We start from the raw sequence: 24,234 nt of genomic DNA, 5'->3' as shown, positions 1-24,234 counted from the left end.
TCACACAGTGACAAAGTATTTCTCTGGCAAAAATCTGTACCTAAAAACAGGAAGGAAATATTCCTTCCCAATCCCTAATCCGAGCATTATGATTTTGGTCTGGTTAGAGTGAGGCAATTTTTTTTTTTTTTTTTTGGTCTGTAGTTGGTTATTCTCTTATGATGTAGATGTCAGGGTGTAGTTGATTGTTAGTTGATTATCACCTCTCTGGGAGAAATTTTCAACATATATAAAAATATTGTAATAAAAAGGCATATAAACTGTTAAACTAAAAAATAGTGGCTAACACATAATTACATGATTATGTCACCAATCCCAAATAATAATATAAAAAAAAAAGAATGCATATAAACTGTTATACTAGAAAATAGTGGTCAACAATCTACATGAGGATGTCATCAATCCCAAAATTAAAAAAAGAAAAAAATCTATAATTATTTTTAGTTTTAAAATATTGTTTTATTTATAAAAGTGAAAATTATTATTTTTGAATGGCTATATTTTTGTTTTATATGATGGCTTGTTGGCTACTATATTAAAATTATAGGTAACTTGCAATAGTTACTAAAATTCATTTTGTCATATTAAGAGGCCTCTTGAACCATTATAATGGCCATATTTTACACCTATCATATAAACAGTGGCATTAAATGATTCCATGATGACATTTTTTAGTGAATCCAGTGAACATACCCATTATTTTCCTTTCCTACTTTTATCTTTTTCTGATCATTAATTTACAAGTAAATATAGACTCATTTTATAATCTTGCTTTTCATTAACACCAGAGGTTGGCGGTAGGATGCATATTCCAGCTACTAAGAACAATTGTGATTCATGATCTTCTAATCCAATATAGGTTATTTTATTGTTTTTGATAAACATGTATCAAATTACATGATGCGCACCTCTATGATTTCTTTGTCTCTTGGAAAAGAAATTGATAAGTGTGTAGCAAGGTCGGATCAACAACACTTCACAAAGCTTCAAGAACATAGTATGAATTTTGAATTTTATACAAGGACTCAAGCTATGTGGAGCCATAATATGTATGCATTGAACAAGTTTTTTTCGATTCAACTTTCAGTGTGAAATAACCTGCTATGACCACAGGACAATATAAAATGCAAGCATAATTAATAAAAAATTATTACTTATATGAAGGTGTATTCTACAAGTTTGTATACAAATGCCTAATCATGCAAAAGAAAGCTTATTGAATTAATCAAGTTTATTCCCATCCATTGTATTCTTTTACATTCACTTGGTATCATAAATTATGTCAAAGATGCATAACATAAACTAGTTTGCAAATACAAAAGCATAGCTGTAGCCACTAGCATCTTCGGCTCCTCATTTTTATTCAATTATGAAATGACTCATTTTGATGTAGATCTGTTATCTGAACAAAGGTAGATTATTACTTTTAAATAAGTGATTATTTTTTCTGTCTTTACACGTGCATTGCACATGCCACTATACCAGTAAAACAAAAGAAAACAGTAAAAATTACTTACAGATTGTGCTTCTTCTTGAGGACTCAATGGCCTGTTGGGACGGTATGTATGGTTCTGCCGCTTAGCCCACAACCAAAAACGCTGAAATTGAACTGGGATAACAAATTCTTTAGCCACCACCTCCTGTGCACCATTTAGATGTTAAAGTAAAAATTCTACCAAATAGTATGAGAACACAAACTACAACACCATGAAGACCGAAGACTAAGAAACAATGTTCCAACAAAAACACATCAGTTGCCTTAAAAAAACACTCACACACCCCCGCAGAATCTACTAGTCCAAGAGTTCACTAGGCAGGAGCTGGGAACTTTATTGTACATATCAAAGTATTGTGAATGCTTGCAGAAAGAGTGAAACACCAGATCTCGAGTTAGAAAGTGGAGGTTGAACCATTGACTCAACAATGTGCACGGTTCTACAATATAAACCAAAAAAATAATTGCTTTTATAATGACACAGGTCATACTCTCGTCAACAATGTGCTGTATCAATGTCTGATTTGGCCCACCATAGCCAAGAAGATTGAGATGTTTACCATCAATTATTCAGCAACTTTATGGTCATCAACAGAAACATGACTGGTTCAATTGAAAATACTCTCATATGAAATATCCTTGGTTTTGTCTAAATCAAACAGCAGTTGTTTCATTTCTTGACAATCAAAGAAAATACATATTCTCCTCATGACGTGTGAGTCTTTCCTTTGCATATGACACTATTGATCCCAAGCAGCACATTAAATGCTATGTGTGCAATTAATAGTGTACTTCTAGAATTAGTGCATTCCTAAATGCACAATTAGTCAATATTAATTTGAGCATGCACAAAATGTATCTTTTCTTCTAATTTTGACTAGATGCACCATCTTCCTATTGTAGCGTATAAACTAAGTCTCAAATTAGCTTCATTCCGTCTCGCCCATTTGAGACCAAACTAAGAAAATGGAAGCAAAGGACACAAAATTATTAGTCTGCAATGCAATCAAAACCTATACATCAATGTAACTTTGCAATTCATTTTGAAGCTGGTCAACAAGAATGTAGATCATCCTGCATAAAGAGAATTACCAATCAAAACAAGAATCCCATAACATTGGTAGCTTGAAATTTTAAAAGCACTAGAACAGCCAGTCAAAAGGTTATAAATCGAACAGGAATCCCACATCCTATGCAGGTTTGAAATGTCATAACAAGCAACATAGTTATCATCTTTAAAGAAAAAGAAGTCCTGTATGTCAATTATTCACTCTAAAATCAAGCCACATGGTCTAAACTAATCCAATTAGCGACTCCATGAAAATTTCAATATTGGAAGAGCAGCAAAATGTCAAAAAGCCAAAATCAAATCACAATAACATACACTGATCCTTTGCATGCAAGTATAAGAAATTATTACCAAATTTTTGCTCATGCAGTAATGAAAGATGGTGATACACCAGCATCAGCAACTTATTCAATTTGCGGCAGTAGATTGCAAGAAATCTTTACCTTGAAAGCATGGAAAGGCAATTGTTTCTGAATACGAAAGCTGCGAACTTTATCATGGTCCACCAAGTCAAAATATATATCCCTTCCTATCTGTTCAGCTAAATCTTCATCTCGAGCAACCTAAACACATTCAGAATGACTTACTGACAACCAGTAAAAGCATAAATGATAATGTGGGTCAATCATCAAAGTCAGGTAAGATATATCACACCTTTATGATGGTATAAAGGTGAGCCTCAGCCTTTTCCTTCTTCTTGTGTTCTTTCTCTTCTTGTTCTTTCTTCAATCTTATCTGGAAAAATACATTGCATATTACGTGCAATCCTTAATGAAACCATTCAACAATTAATCATCTCTACAATTGTCTTACTCTAAGATGTTCAGCAATGTCTTTCTCATCTACATTACATATTATTTTCTCCTTGTCACTCTCACGAATGTAAACCAGCATGTATGCATTTGAATACTTTGTAAATTTAAATGGAGTGTTATTGAAGCCAGGATTTGTCTGTGGCAACTGCAATTAGGCAGCAAGGGGAAAAAAGAAAAGTCAGAATGATACAAGAAGCATAATACAGCACTTGAGTTTGCAGTGGCAAAATTAATCACCTCTTCCTCACCACCATACTGCTCCTCTAGTGCCCTCTTCATATCTTCTTTTGTTACCCGCTCATCATCAAACTTAAACCTGGAGAAAAAGAATTATCAATTACTGTCTTCAAGTCATGTCCACACCCTTGAATATGATGCAGACTGTTTTAGACCACCAATAAATACACTCACTCTTTTCATAGGTCCACAACTTATGTCTATATCAAAAGTGGGGGTGTTTGGAGGTGGGCACATCAATCAAAAAAGGTGCCTAAAATCTTCTATTTTTAATTAATTTGTAAAGTTATAAGCACCAAAAGAAGGCAAAGGATACTGTCTGCGCTTGCACATAAACAGATAGAAAAGATCACATCCAATCAAACAAATTTTCATATTTCATAAGCAACATATAGGTAGATTACCTATAACAAACACAAATTAGAAAAATAAAAAAAAAAGTGACACAGTGGCCACAAGTTGTATGTTTAATATAGAAACAAAGAAAGAACAGATCAAAGCTTCTATCAGTGACCTGCATAAAATGACCCATTGAAGAATTTGAGAATATAATTAACAGTATCTGTCTGTAAAAGCTGCTCTTAGGAGCTTTGCACGAGGCTTACGAGCAACAGTATTGCAGGTACAAGAAACAAACACGGGTGACAGGGAAATGCTACCTACCAATGATCAGAGAGAGTTGGCCGAATAAAAGCATAATAATGTCCACCATGCACCCCACCACTATGAACGAGAACGCTGCATGAAACATGTGTTATCATGCATTGACGAAAGTCAACTAACAGAAAAAAATGCATAAACATAGCATACACAGATGCCCTAAATGCCACAGACCAAAATAACTCATGCTGGTCGCCAACAATAAAATAAGCAATATTTGCCTACAAATAATATATTGGAAGTATTAAATTTAACAATGCACAAAATGATCAGAATAGGCAAATGTAAGACTTACCAAAAATATACAATTATGTATTAAACACAATCTATGACATAATATATCATTCACAATTTTTTAACAGTTCTTAAATATTTTTCTCAGCATATTCTCCGATGCAAGGAAGGCAACACCAGAGCCAGCATCCAAGCCACTTGGCTAGCCGGATGGTATGGTACGCCCCCATGCCATGCTGTCCCAAAATGAACCGACAGACAAAACCAAAAGGGAGGGGGAGAGGGAGAAGGCGAGAGAGGAAAAAAGAGAAAGCGACAGGAAAGAGTGAGGAAGGGAGGGAGAGAGGGAGAGCGGAGTGGCCGGAAACAAGGGCGTGAGAGGGGAGGAGAGAGGGCTTCGTGAGAGGGGATGAGAGAGGGCTTCCGAAGCCCTCTCTCCTCTATGCATCAAAACAGGGACTTCTTGACATTTAAAGTTTGTTCAAGGCATTAGTAATACTAGGCGTCTAGGTGCCCAGTAGCCATCTTGACAAACTTGGTCACTTTATCCATCAAAAATAACAAATCTAGAATGGATTGGTAGTAGTGTTGCTGCATAGATGCATGAATTCATGTCATAAGTAATGTAAGAAATTCTTTCATCTATAAATGTTACATTAGAGGATATGGGAGAACACATGGGAGCAATGTTGCGGAAACATCTCAAACTGCCCAATTTGGAGCATATCGAACTGCATTAACTAAGATAGTTCTAGCCTCCAGATTGAGAAACTGGTGGAAGGGGAGAAGGAGAACGAGTGAGAGAGGAAGAGAGAGGGAGGGAGTGGCCGGTTGCAGCTGGAACAAGGGTGGGGGAGGGTGGAGGAAGGGGGGGTGGGGGGGAGAGAAGGGGCTTTGGAAGCCCTCTCTCCTCCGTGCATCAGAACAAGGGGGCTTCCACCCCTTTTTTTTTTTTTTTTTTTGAATTTTTTAAGTGAAGTCTGCAGCCACTTCACTTAAAAACATTTCAAAAAAAATAAATAATAAGTGAAGTCAGCAGCGGCTACCGACTTCACTTAAATTTAAAAAAAAAAGGGGGTGGAAGCCCCCTTGTTCTGATGCACAGAGGAGAGAGGGCTTCCAAAGCCCCTCCCCCCCCCCCCCCCCCCTGTTCCAGCTGCAACCGGCCACTCTCTCCCTCTCCCTCTCTCACTCGTTCTCCTTCTCCCCTTCCACCAGTTTTTCAATCTGGAGGCTAGAACTATCTTAGTTAATGCAATTCGATATGCCCCAAATTGGGCAGTTTGAGATGTTTCTGCAACATTGCTCCCATGTGTTCTCCCATATCCTCTAATGTAACATTTATAGATGAAAGAATTTTTTACATTACTTATGACATGAATTCATGCATCTATGCAGCAACACTACTACCAATCCATTCTAGATTTGTTATTTTTGATGGATAAAGTGACCAAGTTTGTCAAGATGGCTACTGGGCACCTAGACACCTAGTATTACTAATGCCTTGAACAAACTTTAAATGGTTTGGTGCCTATTTAAACAATCAACTAAATATAGGCCTAAAAAAGGTCAAATATCATATAGCACATGGCAACAACAATAGCGACCATGGATGCATGACAAAATGCACATCACATGGCCTCCCACATGAACTGACAAAATACCTGTGATCCACACCACCCAAGGAGCATAGTGTTTACATGCAAGAGGAGTCTAGACAAGACATCCCAACATCTAAGGTTGTTATGCTGTGATACAATGCTCTTCCCATCAAAAATAAATGATGGGCACCCAATGTCAATAATAGATATAGGCACCTTGAAAATACTTATATGAAATGACACAGTGGCTCATTTCACAATATTTGACTAAGCACGTCGCTTGTTTATTTCATTGTTATGCAAACCTAGATAAATTCCTTTATAGCCAAATTTCTTATTCCGATGAAATTTCCACATAAGGACTTGCAACCATATAGTTCTCACCAGAATTCCTTAACTAACACAAATATAAATTCGTGAAAAGCACAAGAACACAACACGTAAAGATACAGTTCATTTGGCAAAAGCCATAAGCATACTGCAGCTAAAATGTTCAAACAGTAGATGTCTAAATAGGTCCTTTTTATAACCATGTAGGTAAGTATCCTTTAATAGTCAGAACAGACTAAAATGAGGACTGCTACTGATCATGTCTCCATTCTGCACTCACTTCAGTGATCCTTGTTTAACATATTCTTTTTTGGGGGGAAGAAAGTAGTATGAATTGAACATAATGAGAGTATCTTTTACATATGACTGCAATATAAGCATTCTTGTAATACATATGAGTTGAATACCATATACCACAGCAGCTTGTCTTCGTTGCAACATCTATTTCATATGCAAAGCAAATGAGATAATGTATTTACATCTGGGTATGCCTACATATATAAGTTTGGATCTAATATGGAGAGCCAAAATCACCGATGGGACTGGGCATGTTGGCTATGTGGTAATTAGATGAATAATTAAAGCATTAATAGTAGAGAGAGAAGGATGCATAATTTCCAATGAAATCATCTAACAGATATCAATTTCCAATAAAGTTTACCTGTGTAGAGTATAAAGATTGCGGACACTTCTGTCCGCTTCTGGAGAAAGATATTTGCCATTATCCCTATCCAGGTCTAGTTGCAGTGGAAACTCATATCGGTCATTTATCTGCATCAACATATATGTGGCAGTTCAGTAGTCAATCAGTGGGCAAAAGATCTAGAGAAGATAATTGGCAGCCAAGTCTTCAAGGGAAAAGATTTACTTCACACAACTAAAAGGACAAAACAAGGACAATTTTAAGGACCCAATACTCTTTTCCATCCATGAATCTTTCATATCTCAGGCCGGCTCAACGTCATAGTGAGTAAGGTGTGTAACCATTGAACCAACCACCCAGCAGTTTGACCCAGCAGCAGAACTATTATATAATTACTATTTCAGCTTTAGAAAATGTTACAATGGCGATGAGAATGGTAGGAGGCAAGCATTTCATTCTCAGATTACATTATTTTGTAAGAAAAATATAATTCTTCCTCCGACAAAGCCAATTGGGGAGCTTTCACAATAAGAATGTACCGGAGAGATCAAAACAATCTGGGCCCCACATGTAGCTAATGTCTAAAACAGACATGGTACAAAGGCTTTCATTCATATCACTAGCACCTCAGGAACACAAATAATATTGGTTCATTGGCACTAAGATGATTTCTTTATTTTTTAAAAAAATAATGGAAACCATGGTTGACCGTGGTTCTAATTTCATTACCCTTTTAACCAACACTTCATCTAATAAACTAAACATGTCAAGCAATCCTTAACAAATTCAACTTCTAAACTTCCACATATCAAGAACTACGATCCATGCTTGGGGAAAACAGATTCTTGCCACGAATTGCATGCAAAAATTCCATGTTAATCCTCATCACAATCTCAACTAAAATAATGCAAGAACCTCAAGTGAAACTATCAAGAAGGTTCAATGGAGGATCAATGCCGCAAGGCAAAGCTCTCCAAGAACATTTTGCAAGTCATGGGTGAGGTGATATAAAGTGAGGCATATACATTGTATCAAGATGCTTATGCTACATGCATGCCTCATGTTAGTTATTTTTGCTTGTCTTGAAAGATGCATATGAGGCTTTTCATTGTTTCTGCTAGCAATAGAGAGGTAATGGACTTGCTTACATATGTTCATATGTTCTGTTTAAACTCCAATGCCAATCTTCATATGACCTAAGACTTGCATGGTGCACAATGTGGCAAAAGATGAGTAGTGATGCAAATATTACAGAAGCAGTTGAATAAGAAATAACTGCCAACAAGATTACAAATCTTCCCACTCTCTTTTCTCTTTGACAAAGTACTCAGTGGTAATTCACATTGTGAGAAAATCATGAAGAATATCAACCAATATGAAACATGTAGTTCAAGAGAAATGCATCATAACCAAGTGCAAAGGTGACCAAAATAAGACAATAATGAGAATTTTAATAATACCAACCTTGACCATGGTGTCTCGCATGAAATCATATTCAAAGCGTTTCAGCTGAAGTTGCAAAACAGGGGGAAAATCAATGAAAAGAACACCTTTCTTAGCATCCTGAAATGGATGAACAAAGATTCAACTTCAAGCAATGTTCTTCAAGATCTTAGGATATTCAATTGCAAAATAAGAATTTAATATAAACAATACTGTTGCAATATATTACACAAGGAGGATATAAATAAGCAAAGCAGTTGATTTATTTTTTTAAAAAAAAAGGGCAATGACCACATTTAACTGTAGGAGAGAATGCATTATAGGTCTCCTTTTTTTGTCCCTGTATGAATATAGAGCAAATAGTTGAGATTATTGGACTGCAGGTGCTTGTACATTGACAAATTTTGAGGTCATGCAGTCTAGTTCACATAAATAATGTAGTATGACTTGTATCTATATACGCCTATGCCATGGTTTCATCTCAGCCAAGATCAGTTTATATCAGCATAAAGCACTCATTCACAAGATATAGATAAAATGTTTGCCTCCAATATTTCAGCAGATATCCATTGTTCTATCCCACAATATCAGCAGAAAGTGATATCAATATCCAGTAAGATTATTATTCATTTTACTACATTAATGGACTCTTAATTACTAATGAATAAAATTCATACATAAAACATCAGTTGATCTTGTTTTTACTATGTTGGTTGCTATTTCCATAACTTAGTCATCAAGAAAGCTCACTGATAACTTGGTCATCAAAGCTCGCCATCTCAGTACTGGATCCATAACAGCACCATGCTAGTATAGCATCAGTATGGGTCGATTCGGCATATAGAGACACAGCACACCTCTTGTATCAAGTCTCAATTCAGTATTGGTAGGTATAGTATACCCAAAAAGGAGTGTATGCACCAGTATGGAGAACCTTGTTGGTCATTATGTACAGCAGAGGGATGCATGGCACCATAGTCAAAACACTTTGGCTTCCCTTTTAACCAGAAGAAGCCAATACCCTACCTCACCTCAAAATCAGTCATCAAACAAGACAGTTGAGATACCCGAATTTAGAAACCTTGGTTCACACTACAATATTACAGGATGGTGTTATAAAACTAACATCAAGTTCAATTATATCCTAGAAAGGCTAGCCCACCACTTTGTCCCTATCAACAAAATTCAGAAAGCATTCATAACAAGACATCACTTGATCATTAGTGAGAATATGTATGAAAGTAAGAATCAGAACCCAAGGCCATAAGCTGGAAAAAATAAAAAGTTAAAGAGGTCCTAGAAAATACAAGTTCATTGCAGCAAAAAAATCACTATAAATATGTTATGACAAAAAAGGATATGCTACAACTCAAAGAGAAGACTTGAATTTTTTAAAATTAAAATGAGCATTCCCTTAGTTCTTTAGCAATGACAACCAGCAGATCCAGATTTAGAAAGTTTTGTTTTAAGTTTTTTATTCATTAATGAAGAGTATGATAAAGCCTAACACAATTCAAGAATCTATGATTGAAAGCTGCAACATAATTTAAATTTCAACCAAGAAATCCCAGAAGCTAGAAAACCAACTGCCAGAGATGCAGTCTTTCATACAAGATCATCATATGAAGCTCAACTATATCATTTGGATATTCCATTTTACTAGAATACATACATACATATTGTGTGTGTGTGTGTGTGTGTGAAAAAAAAAAAAAAATGTGTGTGTGTGTGTGTGTGTGTGTGTCTTTATTTTTATAAATCTTATGAGTGTATCCACTCCACAGGATCCAAAGTACAGCAAGGATGTGTGCTTTAAAACTAATACTGGGAAAAGTGGATATTGAGACCTCTTATCGCAATCACAGGTCCAAAATAAATAGACACAAACCAACTAACCTGTAAGCCATATTGTTCTGCATGATACTTATTATCTCCTTCAAGACGCTCAACTTCAACATATTTATCAAAAGAAGCATAAACATCCCGACAACCTTTGACATCAAGCTGAAGATCTACAAAAGATGTAGTCCATCATTCACATATATCTAGCACAAAGTGCAGTTTAAAAGTTGAGGATATCCATTTATTCAGTATTTATTTACCATAAAAAGACTCCTTCCTGCTAGATTTGTAGTCAACATTAATGCACTCAATATAATTCATATGGTGGCCTTCAAATAACTGTTGTATTGTCCCCTCCACAACAGTTCCCTGGGACAGGGACATAATTAATTAGCAAGTACACACCAGTATTGATGTGCAATAGCCTAATGCAAATGCCAAACCTTCATTTTATCCTCTAATTTCTCACAAAGAACCCGATTGAGTTCTTGCACATCATGCTGCATGAAAGAATCATATGTATCCCATCCAAAAGACTTGGTCAGCTCTTTTGTAGCAACGCTGCTGTCACTGTACTGAAGCTTATAAAAAAGACTCTGCAGGGCCAAAGGAATGCTTCCTGACGGCATATCATTTTCAGTTGTAGGCATATGGTACACAGCCTGAAGAACACACCTCGGAAACAGATTTTTTTTTCTTAATAAGAAAAATCATACTGCAAGCTAATCATAAAGCATGAGGTTAGAATTCATACCTTTCTAAAGTATGGAATATGGTACAAAGTTTGGAGAAGAGAGTTCATGTAACAAGTAGCTCCTTGATTCTTGAGACCGACATAACCTGTTTCTTTTTTGGAGTCATAAGTCCAGTAATCAACCACCCTGCGAACAGCAACCTCGGCTTCAACAACAAGAGTATCATTCACAAGATATCCTCTAGTTGGGTCATAAAGTTCACTTAGCGGCATGAAAGATGTGAAGCCCCAATCACTTTCCCGGGCATTAAATTGGTGTTGGGTGTCTGCAAGAAGGAAAAAAAAAAAGAAGGGCACATCATCTCCATTGATCAAATAAATAAGCTTATCCAGCAGAGAAGAATCATTTCGATAAGATGTTTCCAATTGGAGTACCATAATGGCACATATGCAACATCCAAACCCCTACCATATTACAACCCAAGTCCAATTAGAGAACTTAAAAAAGGCATGCCACATCATGAACATCCAATAGGTAAGAGCATTAAATGCATTGCAACCATAAGACAAGGCAAAAGAAAAATCAATCTACATGCAATGTAGCTTGGAATATCATACATACAAGCATGCCTCTTCAAGTAGTGGATGAGGAAAATGGATAACCTATTAGGGTCAGATTCCAGTTCATGTTAGAATAAAGAGACCACACATGGAAGTAACATGGATTCTACTATTTAACTGAAAGGTGAAGCACGGGTCCCCACATTTCTGCAACTCTCCACAAGATTGCAGCATCTTAGCACACTCATCGCATGTCCATACTCTAGTTTTCATTTACAGCGCAGCAGCGTACCCTATGTGCAAAAAAAAGACTAAAATTAAACACAATGCTGTCCAGTGCAACTAACCAACAAGATCACTTGTAAGGCTTAAAATAGCTACATGTCTAATCTCTTGCCCCAGGTTGCTTTCTTTCCTTGGGCTCTAAGTTGGCAAACAATGAGCTCAAAAAAAAAATTGTGGAGAATAATGGTTAAATAAGGCACAGTTCTAAAACAGCTTTTGCCACTACACATTGAATTGAAGAGATGACCCCATTATGAGACCAAAAAGACAGATGCAATTGAGCACAGTGTAGTGGTCAGACAGCAAAATGTAACAATTCATATAATTATGTCAGGACAGTAAAAGTGTGTGCAATTCTATGATTTAGCAGATGGAAAGTTTCAGAGTGAACTAGCAGTCAATTTGAATTTAAAGGAAAAATATCTCAACAGAGTCACTGGGTTTCAGAAAGAAACCTTTTCTTATTGTATACTTGTTGTGAATTTGATTGGTCACAGCCAGGCTGAACTGTGCATATCTGCTCCAGCCATACGGCAGGGTTGCTGAATCCGCAACATCCAGGTACATAGACAAATGGTCTACATTGTTTCCCTTCGGGAAAATCAGCACCCGCCTGTCATAGACAACAAAAAAAATCAGATTTTTATTAGCCCCCATGATAAATTAAGCACAGGGAAGGCCAGGAGAAAGTTCTACATACCATTTGTAGCTCCCCACGATAAAGACGTCTGAGTAGTGCTTCTTGGTGTTCAGTCTAGAGAAATTCTCGATCGTCCAAGTGAACCTGGACGATGGAGGGTCCTCCACTTGCTGGGTTTCGGCAGTAGTAGCAGTTTCGGTTGGAGCTACTGCCAATGCAAAAGAGAAGAAAACAACAAAACATATATAATAAATTAAAACCCTAAAACCAGAACTTGTCAAAATCAAACAAAAATGGTACAAAAAAAGTTGATTTCGCATCAAAACCGTGCAGAACAAAGAATCAATACGGATCCAATAAGAGCTCCACTCGCAGCAAACCGGGATTAGGGCGTACCTTCCATTGGCTGGGGACCGCCAGCAAACTCCGGGTGAGGGACCAGCATCTCGTCGTCCTCCTGCTGCAAAACCCAAAGCACAAAATCAGAGCTCAGATCCAGTAAAACCACCCACAGAGGACCTAATCGACAACCTAGAATCGAGCCCGGGGACAAATGGATACCGATCGAGCCCGGTACACCCGCCCCGACCCGGCACGAAACCCTAGAAAACGACGGTGATCGCATCAAAACAAGGGAGAAGAATCGAACAGAAAGCGCGATCAGGGGATCACCGGGCGAGAAGGACGAGGTCAGTTGACGTACGAAATCGAGAAAAATCGACAAAAAGAGGGGAAAAGTTTGGGAGATACGTACATCGAAGGGGGGAGGAGTCATCATAGTCATGGATAGGCGGGCGGAGGCGGCAGCAGAGAACCCGATCCGAAGCGATGAAGGCGGCGACGCGGCGGAGGGAGGAGACCGGCGGTGGAGGGCGGAGACCGGCGACGGAGGGCGAGAAACGAGACACGGAAAGTGAGGGCGGGGGAGGAGGGGAGAGCGAAGACTCTCAGCAGCGAGCGACGCCACCGAAAGGAAACAGACAGCGCCCGAGGTGTCATTCCGAGTAGGGGTATTTGAGGAATTTCATGGCCTCAGCGGACACCTGGAACGTCCGATGTAGCTTTGATCAGAAACCGGCGGACCGCCCGAGCCAGTGCTGGACCAAACCGACTCAGAAATTTGAGCCTGCCCTTTAAATAGTTTGGACCTGGATTTGTATCTGTTGCCAGTCTTCGAGTTTATACCAGATCGGCTGGAGTGGAGACACCGGCTGGCACTCGGCGAAGTTTCTAATCAGAGTTAATTCTAACGGAGACCTTCTAATATTCTAATCAAAAACATTAAGGAATATAGGAAAGAACGTGTCGTTGGAAGAGAAATGATTGTATATCCTAAGATTCCTCTTGGTCATTTATTTATAAGCGTAGATGAAAGAGTTTAAAAAATTTGAAGAATCAAATTGTTAGATTTGTCTTAGCGAACGAGATATATCTACTATACCATACTTTATCGCGAGAGACATGCCACTATTTCCTTTTCTTATCTACTAAAGACAAGCTGTTCTACGGATTCTAAAATCTCGTTATCTGACATAATCAATCAACGATATGTAAAAGTTTTCTAAAATACTGATCTGATGCAATCTCAAAAGTACCTCGGATCGATCGGGGATAAGGTCGGCCAGACTGAGGTTTTCTGTTTATCGACTCCAAGATCATTTATGATGGATCTCAATCGAGACAAAAATTTTCTATCCATATCATATGCCTCCTTACTAATGCAGTCCAAACCACATTTTGATGGAAAGAAAAAGAAGATATACTAAATAAGAAAACAGCAAAAGAAAAAAAAACTCCGTTCTCTAGAATTTTGATTCAATAATCACGAAATAAACTAAACCAATTACAACGTTGGTCAAAAAGACCTTATTTATAGAGTAAAGTCCTAACTTAATAGCAAAAGGATTTTGAAACAAAATAAGAAAAATATTAACATAAGGATTGAAACTCTTTATTCAATTAAGATTCTTCGGACTTCTGTTGATCTGTCAAATAATAGAATTAGACTCCAAAATTTGTAACAGTGGTGAAGCAGCTAGCCTTATAAAGTATGAAAAGAGCTTTCCAAAATGGGATCATAATAGCGATTGTGACATTGGATGAGAAAGTTATAATTGTTCTAGCTCAGCGGTGTCAAAATTAATAGGATCAGGTGTAATCAACTTGATTTTAGATCTTTTGGGTTTGGTCCATCAAATTAAGATACTGGTCCGCTAAAACATCTGCATCATCCTCCTCAGGCTGGAAAGAACTCGTTCTTCAGTTAGAAGTATCCTCATCCTCTAACGAATCACCTATATAGAGAATCAAATGCTTCACATTGAACACATCAGAGATATGGAGATGACTAGGCAGCTTCAACTAATAAGCATTATCGTTGATCTTTTTGAGGACCTCGAGAGGACCAATTTTGCACTTGCTCAGCTTGTTGTGCTCCTCGATAGGATACTGATCCTTGGTCAGAACATACATAATCGCCGATTTCAAAAGTTAACTTCTTTCGATGCTTGTCAGTGGCTTCTTTATACTTGGCATTACTGACCTCAATTTGCTTCTTGACAAATCAATAAATAGCATGAATTTGTTTAGCCCAATTTTCAGCTTTCATACTAAATCGCCCTCTGAAAGTGATTGGAGTCAAGTCCAGAACACTATTCAGATTTGACCCATAGACTACTTGGAATTGACTGCAACCTGTGGTCCGATTCACCAAATGGTTGAAAGCAAACTCACTTGTACCAAGGTCAAGTCCCACTACTTTGATCATTCAACAGCAAGGTCCTCAATAGGTTCTCCTGGCTTTCGTTAACAGACTCAGTCTAATCATTCATCTTAGGGTGATAAGCTAAGCTGAACTGCAGAAATGTACCAACCTTTTTCATAGACTCCTCTAGAAGTGGCTCATAAACTTTGTATCTTGGTCTGATATAATAGTCTTGGGCACTCCTTAGAGATGCACAATCTCCTTGAAAAATAGCTGAGCAGCATTAGATGCATCTAGAGTTTTACAAAGTTGCTATCTTTAAGAATCAATCCACAACCACCGGCACTGAATCGCATAGCTTTTGGTCACAGGTAGCCTAATGTAAAGCCATACTGATCTCCTCCCATGGATGAATAAAAACTGGCAAAGGGATATACGATCCCACATTAGTCGTCGTTCCCTTCGACATCTGGCACACCTGGCAACACTGCACGTGTCTGATCACATCACCCTTCATCTTTGGCCAGTAGTATTTACTGTGAATCAACGTAAGGGTCATGTCCCATCAAAAGTGGCCTTTTTTATGGAGCTTCTGTACGATCTTTTTTTGTAAAAAATAATCAGAAATACAGAGCTACACACCTCAGAATAGAAAATCATCCTGCATCTGGTAATCAACTTAATTGTTAGACTAGACCTCCTAAAAAATATTAGCAAAGTTTGGATCATTGGTGGAGAGGTCTTTAAATGTATCAAAACCGACCATTTCCACCCTAAGAACTCCAAAAGCTTAGCGGTCCTGCTCAATGCATCAACCATTCGATTCTGAGCACCAGACTTGTGCTTCAGAATAAAGTGAAACTCCTGCAAGTAGTTGACCCACTTAACATGCCTACGGCTCAGTTTCTCCTGACCATTGATGTATTTTAAGACCTTATGGTCAATATAAAGGATGGATTCCTTCTGGACTGGATAGTACCGCCACTGTCGAAGTGCATTATCTATAGTATAGAACTAAATATCATAGATAAAGTAGTTCAACTTGGACCTCAATAATTTTTTGCTGTGGAAAAAAATGGGCCATCCTTCTTGGCTGAAAACTCCACCGATCCTAGTAGAAGAAGTATCACACTTCCCTCAAAGATCTTGGAGAAATCTGAAAGAGCAAGAACATCAGCAGAAGCAATCTTCCTCTTGATCTTTTTGAAGGCAGTCTATATCTCAAGGTCCATTGGAACCACCTTCCTTTCATACAATCAGTCACTAAAGACATGATGAAGCTAAATCCCTGAATGAATTTATGATAAAAAGATGTTAAACCATGAAAACTCTGTACTTTGGTGATGTTGTGTAGTACCGGCCAATTTTGGATAGGCTGCACCTTAGATGGATCCGCTCGTAACCCCTCAGAAGAGATGATGTAGCCTAGAATGGTAAGATTATCTGCCATAAAACTATACTTCTTTAGATTAGCATATAATTTCTCCTTCCTCAGTGTGCCAAGAACTTCCCTAAGATGCTGCAGGTGGGCTTCTAAAGTAGGGCTATAAACAAGAATGTCATCAAAATAAACTATGACAAATTTACTAAGGTACAGCTATAGCACATGATTCATCAACCTCATAAAATTGTTCAGCACGTTGGAAAGTCCAAACAGCATCACCAGCCACTCATACAGGCCCTCTTTCATCTTGAAGGTTGTCTTCCACTCATCCTCAAGCCGAATGTGTAATTGATGGTAGCCACTCTTCAGATCAATTTTTGAAAAGATGTTGGCTTCAGCAAGTTGATCAAGCATGTCGTCCAACCTCAAAATTAGAAATCGGTACTTGATGGTGATCTGGTTGATAGCCTTGCTATTAATGCACATGCGCTATGAACCATCCTTTGGAACTAAAAGAGCAGACACCGCATATGAACTCATACTCGATCTGATGTATCTTTTATCCAATAACTTCTAGACCTACTGTTGCAACTTATGGTATTCAGCAGAATTCATGCAGTACGTCGGCTTGTTCGATAGACTCGCTTTCGAAATAAGATAGATATAATGCTAATATCTCTTTTTGATGGTAATCCTGTAGGTAGATCTTTAGAAAAAATATCAGCAAACTCTTAAAGGATAGGATATACTAGGGATGAGTTTTCTCGCTCAGCCAACTCACCCTTCTTCACCACCTCTAAGATGTAGCCAACCTCTACTGCCTCCTTCAAGTAAGAATGCTTCGTCAGGAGGTTGATGTTGGTCTTTAGCTTTAATTTAGAAAAGTCTCCTCCTTCATTGGTGCCGATATGATCTTCTGATTATCTTTCCAGAATGAGTAGATGTTCCAACGACCATCATGAATATACTGTGATCAAATTGCCACGGCCCTTCCAAAAGCTGATGACGGATATCCATGGCAACGATGCATACCAAACCTTATCGAAATATTTTTGCTCGATGAAAAATGACATAAGACAGTGACTATCGACAACTACTTCGCTTCCTTTCTAGAATCATGATAGCTTGTAAGACCAAGGATACTTTTCGATTGTTAGATTCAGCTTCAAGATGGCCTTCTAGGAGATGATTTCTCGCATCTACTTTCATCGATGATGACCTTGCAGATCTTCTTTCCAATGGTGCAGTAGATGTGAAAGATATTAGTTCGTCTCCAATCTTCTTCCTCCTTAAAAGTAAGTAGGCTCTTTCGAACAACTAGGACCTCTCCTCTATCCCCAAATAACAAGGAATCATCCTCCTCCTTACCTCCTTTATCATAAGTAAGCTCTTGATCCTCGTCAGATGGCTCTTCTTCTTCAGTGAGCAACTACTTCATGGGCTATCCAGCATGCTTTGTACCCTCGCTTCGTATGTGTCCGATCTCACCATAGTTATAGCACTGCAACATAGAAAATCCCACTAGGATCAGCTTTAAGGACCTTATATCAACAGCACCACGAACAGAAGGGGTAGAAGCTGGATTGTGTCACACGTCCCTCTGATTATCTAATGTTGATTGTTCCGTAGGAAAGGATTAGGTCTAGGCACAGGCCTTTGTTGCAACTGCTCCTCAGCAATCAAGGCTCAATGGTAAGCTTCATTGATCGTCCATAAGGAATACAACCTCAAGGTATCTTGAATCTACTATCGTAGTCTATCAAGGTACCTTACCACCACCTGCTTCTCACTCTTCGTCAGGTTGTTTCTGGTGACTCATTGATAGAACTCGTCCATGTAATCATCCATAGATTTAGACTCTTGCGAAGGTTTTGCAAGCATTAGTACAAGGACTGCATGTAGTTGAAGAGCAGAAATTACTCTCTCAATACCTTCTTCATCTTCTTTCTATCTCGAATCTTTGGCTTGTCTTTGCGCTTCCTAGTCTTCTTCAGCTATTGCCATCAGGCAAAAGCTTGATCTGTCAACTTCAATATGATAAGCTTCACCTTCTTGTCATTTGGAACCTCTTTGTACTCGAAGATACACTCGATCTAATCTAACCAATGAGAAATATCTTCTTTTATAGATGCTATCTAAATATTCAGATAGATCTACTCTAATAGAATCAAACTAGTGGATTGGTCGCTCAAATGAGTCACCTCAATCTTTAGCCAGTAGGTGGGAATATCCCGATGGAAGGGGTTCTCGAAATCTGAAGCCTCTTCATTAGATCTGTGATCTTCTAGATCAGCCTCAAATCTCATCTTTCGAATTCTCAATTACATAAGATGCGCAGTCAGTTCTATCACATGTCTTCTCAAATCTTCGCACTCTATCATCAGATCTCATTCCCACTATGTGATTTCATCATGAGTTATCATTGTCTGATATGCAAGTTGGTTCTTCTTATGACCACCATCTACCATCTTGACTGTAGGAAAGAACTTCACTCAGATTAATAGGGCTCTAATACCAACTTATGCAGCCTAAACCATATTTTGATGGAAAGAAAAAGAAGATATAAGATAAAAAAAATAATAAAAGAAGAAGAAACTCTCTTCTCTGGAGTTTTGACTCCACAATTATGAAATAAACTAAACCAATTACAACGTTGGCCAAATAGATCTTATTTATAGAGTAAAAGTCCTAACCTAATAGCAAAAAGATTCTAAAATAAAATAAGAAAAAGATTAACACAAGAATTGAAACTCTCAATTCAACTAAGATTCTTCTGGACTCCCGTTAACCTATTAAACAATAGAATTAGACTCCAAAATTTAGAGTGATGGTGAAACAGCTAGCCTCGTAGAGCACGAAAAGATTTTTTGAAATGAGATCGTAATAGCGATTCTGACATCGAATGAGAAAGTTATCACTGTTCTAACTCATAGTATCAAAATCGATAGGATCAGGTCAATTACTTGATTTTTAACTCTTTCAGATCCGATCCATCGAATCAAGGTATTGATTAACTAAGGCATCTATGTCACCTACTCTAGAGTTCGAACTGACCATAACATATATATATATATATATATACACACACACACACACACAACACACACACACACATACATATATACATATATATATACACACACACACACACACACACACACATACATATATACATATATATATATGTGTGTGTGGTGTGTGTGTATGTGTGTACATACATACATACATATATATATGTATGTATGTATATATGTATGTATATATATATATATAGATATAACACACACACACACACACATATATATAACTTTATTCTGCTATTCTAAAATTGCCATTTTTAAAATGAAATATCTTCCCTTCTTCCCTAAGGGAGCAAGTGAAGCGAGGCCTGTGAGTGTGACCGTCCATACAATGAGTTTGTCGCACAATAGCTCCCATAGTGAGTGCACCTACCTAGTAAAGTTTTGAACCCTGAGTTCCTACACACACGTGCACGTAAAGAGCTCCCCCTACAAGCTATACTGCCGTAAGACTGACCAAGCGAACAAAAAAGCCTCCTCCTCTCATCATTTGGGAAGGAATCAACCAAGATTTCCTTCTTAGAACAGCAGCAAGTCAGCACCTAGTCGAATTCGAAAATTTTTGTAATATCCCAAAAACTAGGATGCTATAGGAGCAAGATTATCCGCATAAAATCAACAACTGCATGGCAAGCACAAGATAAATGTTTCAGTTGTGGTGAACCTGGTGAGAAAGAAGACCGAATAAGCTGTCAAGCCTAGTCACTGATACTATATCCCTATCTTCATACTATCTGATCTGATCAGTTAGTTGGAGTTTGAGGTCTTTGCCTTGGTTATATATATGTATGTATATATACATATATACATAATATATATATATATATATATATATATATGTGTGTGTGTGTGTGTGTGTATGAATATGTATGTATGTATGTGTGTTTGTGTGGTGTGTATTAGATTATGTGTGTTTGTGTGTGTGCGTATTAGATTACTTGTTTTATTGGCAACAAACAAAAAAAAAAAATCCTTTATGTTATTTGTTTTATTTTTTAAAATTTTGTAATTAAAAATATATAGCACTTAGAACATCAAATTCGGTAGATATATGAATCCTAGCACCTGGCCGCAAGGAGCCAGGCGCAAGAATGCCTTGGGGATATCTTTAGGGCTTATTCTTTTAAAATTTATCTAGAAAACTGTAGTTTTTTTAATAAATTTTTCTCAGCAACATTTAGACAGAAAAATAATTTATCTATATTCTTTTATATATTAAAAAATAGATCGAGAATTTATTATCTATGTTCTTTTGCATAACTAATTTTCTGGTTAAGTTACTAAGATCTATCTATATTTTTCATAATACCCTTTATTATATAAATATTATTATATATAATAATATAGTATAATATATTATATAATTATAATATTATATTATTATAATATATTATAATAATATAGTTTATCATATTATATTATAATAATTTATTATAATATTATATATTATAATATAATATTAAGTATTATAATATTATACTATAATATATTATATATATTATTATATTATATTATATTATGCTATATTATAATATAATATATTATTATTATTATAAGATTATGGATATATTAGGAATAAATCAAAAAAATTATTTTTCTATTTGATAGAAAGATAATTTAGCTACTTCCTAGGTGAATAAGATTTTTTTTTTATTTGATGAGTAAATACTATCCATGAAAAAAAACTTATCCATCTTAAAAAATGTGAGAATATGAGCACGTTGGTCAATAAAAAAATTAATAAATTTTTCTATAATATTTATTCATAAAAGAACAAATCCTGAATAATACTATTTACGGATGTATGGCGCCCGTAGTCCAGTGCATCTCTTCTAGCATAAAGTATCATATTGCACCTGCAAAAGACCATGATATCATGATACCACAAATAGGACGGTCTTTGGAGCTGTTAAGCCTCCATCATATCATCAAATGATGATTTTTGACATCAAGATTGCATGGTTCATTTCCAGAAAAGTTTGTCATACCGAAAAAAAAAAAAAATTATGATGGAGGCAGGTCATGGAACATCGGTAACACTGCTTCATGGGACAATGGTGAAATTGCTTCATTGTAATTGAGATGTTACAGATTCAAAGTATCTACCTTATATAGTTAGGAGCTCAATGGTTCGGCCGTTGGGTTTCGTAACAAATGCATGCCCACTGCACCATATGGTTTTCTATCTATTGTGGTCAGAAGACTTCAGGGCCCCTCACAGGAGGCTTCACCGAACCCGACCATCGTGGGCCTGACAACTTTATCCCCTAGACTTTGATCCAAAAAAAAACACCTTTGAGAGAGAGAAGATCTTCTATCTTACATAAAACAGAATACCCATAACTCATAGTCGACGTGAGACTAAACCCTCCCGCAACACTATCTAATCCAACCTAAACCAAACCAACTCGCATTAACCCAATCACATAGAGATGATTGCTGCTGTAGTGCAATAAATTTGACATACAATAAAACATCGACCCTCCCTCAATGGGTTCAAAATGCCTAATCTAAATGAAAAACAACTGCCACAAAATGTAGAAAATAAATTAGATGGTGAAGAAACCTATCTCATTGGTTCCACACCCTGAGCTTGTGCAATTAAAGAGATACCTTTCAAGGTTCTTGTACATTTTTGAAAAAAAGAAAATCTGGATGAAAGGAAGCTAAGGATGGCTTGTTCTGGTGTTGAGAACTACATATTTCTGCGAAGCATCAATACTGAGACAAACTGTTAATCAAACACAATCATAGAATCGCGAGTCACAACTATTTACCCAAACCAAAAATTGCCTTGAAAATCCAAATTTTTGAATATGCGCAATTATGGCCCAATCAGAAATAATTATGCTGCTGATTAAAGAACATACAGAGAGAGAGGGGATGTAAGATAACTAGCCAATCCACAAAGGTTGATAACTGTTGTCTCTATGGTAAGTGGAGGCTTTTATTTTGCAGCAGGAGGTAAAAGCACAAAAAAGTAGGATAACTATTCCCAAATGAAATATCAATATCCTCCCATCTGTAACACACACACACACACACACACACACACACAAAATTCCCAAATGACATATCAATATCCTCCTATCTGTCATATATATATATATATATGACGTGCTACATGAGTCCAGCTGAGTAGATTAAATGGCATACTACCGTGTGATGCAGTATACACAGCAACAGGAAAAAATATCACCTGGACATGATCAGTACACAGCAATAAACGGCATAAGAACAGATCCAATCCAAAGCTTCCCATCCTTCTCCTCCACTTCACTCACCGCTCTAACCACCTTCCCTTTCCTGTCCTCCAGAATTTCCAGCAACTCCCCATCTGGACTGTACTTGATGATCAGCGCATGAAGTCTGCCCCCAATTTGCATCAGATATTGATACTTTGCTGGGATGGGAAGCTTTAGCAAAAACTTCCTCAATCGGGTATACTGACTCATAAGATGTGCATAGACTGTGCGGCGGCAATGAATTGCCACCCAGAATTCACCCTTCTCATTAGTTCTCACATTATCTGGGAATCCAGGTAAGATAGCAAAAATTTCCGAAGTTCCTGCTTTTTCTCCCTTCAACCAGTATCTAGTCAACCTATATTGGCAACCAATCATGAGAATCATTCAACCATGCATATAAAAATGTTTAGAAGAAATGGAAGCCAACCTGCCACGTGATCCTTCACAGAAGACAAAAAATGATCCATCCTTGCTAAGAGAAACCCCATTAGGGAATTGAAGGTTTCGAAGGAGGACTATTGTTTCTTTTGTAACTGGATTATATTTTAAAAGCCTCCCAGAAGGCTCGCCAGAGAACACTAGTTGCATGAAATTCCTGGATACAAAAACAAAGAATAATAGTTATTACAATGAAGTCTATAGACGAACCACAAGTTACCATCATGATCTAATTAACATTGAGACAATGTGCAGCTTGGCATGTACCGCAATCCGATAAATTGGTCAAGATCAGCTTACTGATAGGATATCCCGATATGATACAAAATTTAGCTTCAGACAATGATCCAATAAGAGGAATAATTGAGACTCTGGTATTGATTTTTTTAATAACATTACCTATTAGAAATGAATTCTCTAGCATTTGATTCCTTACCACCAAAGGATTTATTAGTACACTTGAAAGATAACCTAGAAAATAGAAAGAACAGCTTGATAATTGATTTATATGAATCCAGTATGGTTGAGACCAAAAGTAAAAATAATGCTAACATCCAAACATGGATTTTCATTCGATCACAACTCTCTCTATATATTTTATATTATAATATTTTAATTACTATTATCTAATAAAAAGTTTATATTTATTTATTATAAATTGACATTGCTATGTAGATAGGATATATTTCATGTACAATATTAAAATATAATCAAGATTATTAGCCTAAGCTATAGACATGAAAGCTTTGAAAGAACTTAATCTCTCATTAGACCTCTTAAATGAGTTTTTTGTGGAGAGCCGGTTCGGCTCAAATCAAATGAGATAGCTTG

General features: G+C 37.0%; 2 protein-coding genes across 2 annotated transcripts; both read right to left on the bottom strand.

Annotated features, from left to right (window-relative positions):
- Window positions 1-1,517: 1,517 nt before the first annotated feature.
- On the bottom strand, window positions 1,518-13,543 carry LOC105053480 (ubiquitin C-terminal hydrolase 12; the record flags this gene model as incomplete). Its single annotated transcript, XM_073244644.1, is given in 16 exon segments — window positions 1,518-1,640; window positions 3,008-3,127; window positions 3,219-3,299; window positions 3,378-3,524; window positions 3,617-3,695; window positions 4,280-4,354; window positions 7,103-7,212; window positions 8,549-8,647; window positions 10,424-10,539; window positions 10,630-10,738; window positions 10,813-11,031; window positions 11,124-11,389; window positions 12,365-12,522; window positions 12,610-12,757; window positions 12,946-13,009; window positions 13,304-13,543. Coding segments are annotated over 16 exon segments (1,944 nt in total), but the record flags the coding sequence as incomplete, so codon positions are not given.
- A 9,094-nt stretch (window positions 13,544-22,637) lies between these two features.
- LOC140852113 (protein STRICTOSIDINE SYNTHASE-LIKE 3-like) lies at window positions 22,638-23,560 on the bottom strand (the record flags this gene model as incomplete). Its single annotated transcript, XM_073244995.1, is given in 2 exon segments — window positions 22,638-23,320; window positions 23,393-23,560. Coding segments are annotated over 2 exon segments (562 nt in total), but the record flags the coding sequence as incomplete, so codon positions are not given.
- Between the last annotated feature and the right edge of the window lie 674 nt (window positions 23,561-24,234).

The sequence above is a fragment of the Elaeis guineensis genome, chromosome 10, assembly GCF_000442705.2.
Source record: "Elaeis guineensis isolate ETL-2024a chromosome 10, EG11, whole genome shotgun sequence".
NCBI lineage: Eukaryota > Viridiplantae > Streptophyta > Magnoliopsida > Arecales > Arecaceae > Elaeis > Elaeis guineensis.
This window is presented reverse-complemented; position numbering and strand designations above follow the sequence as displayed.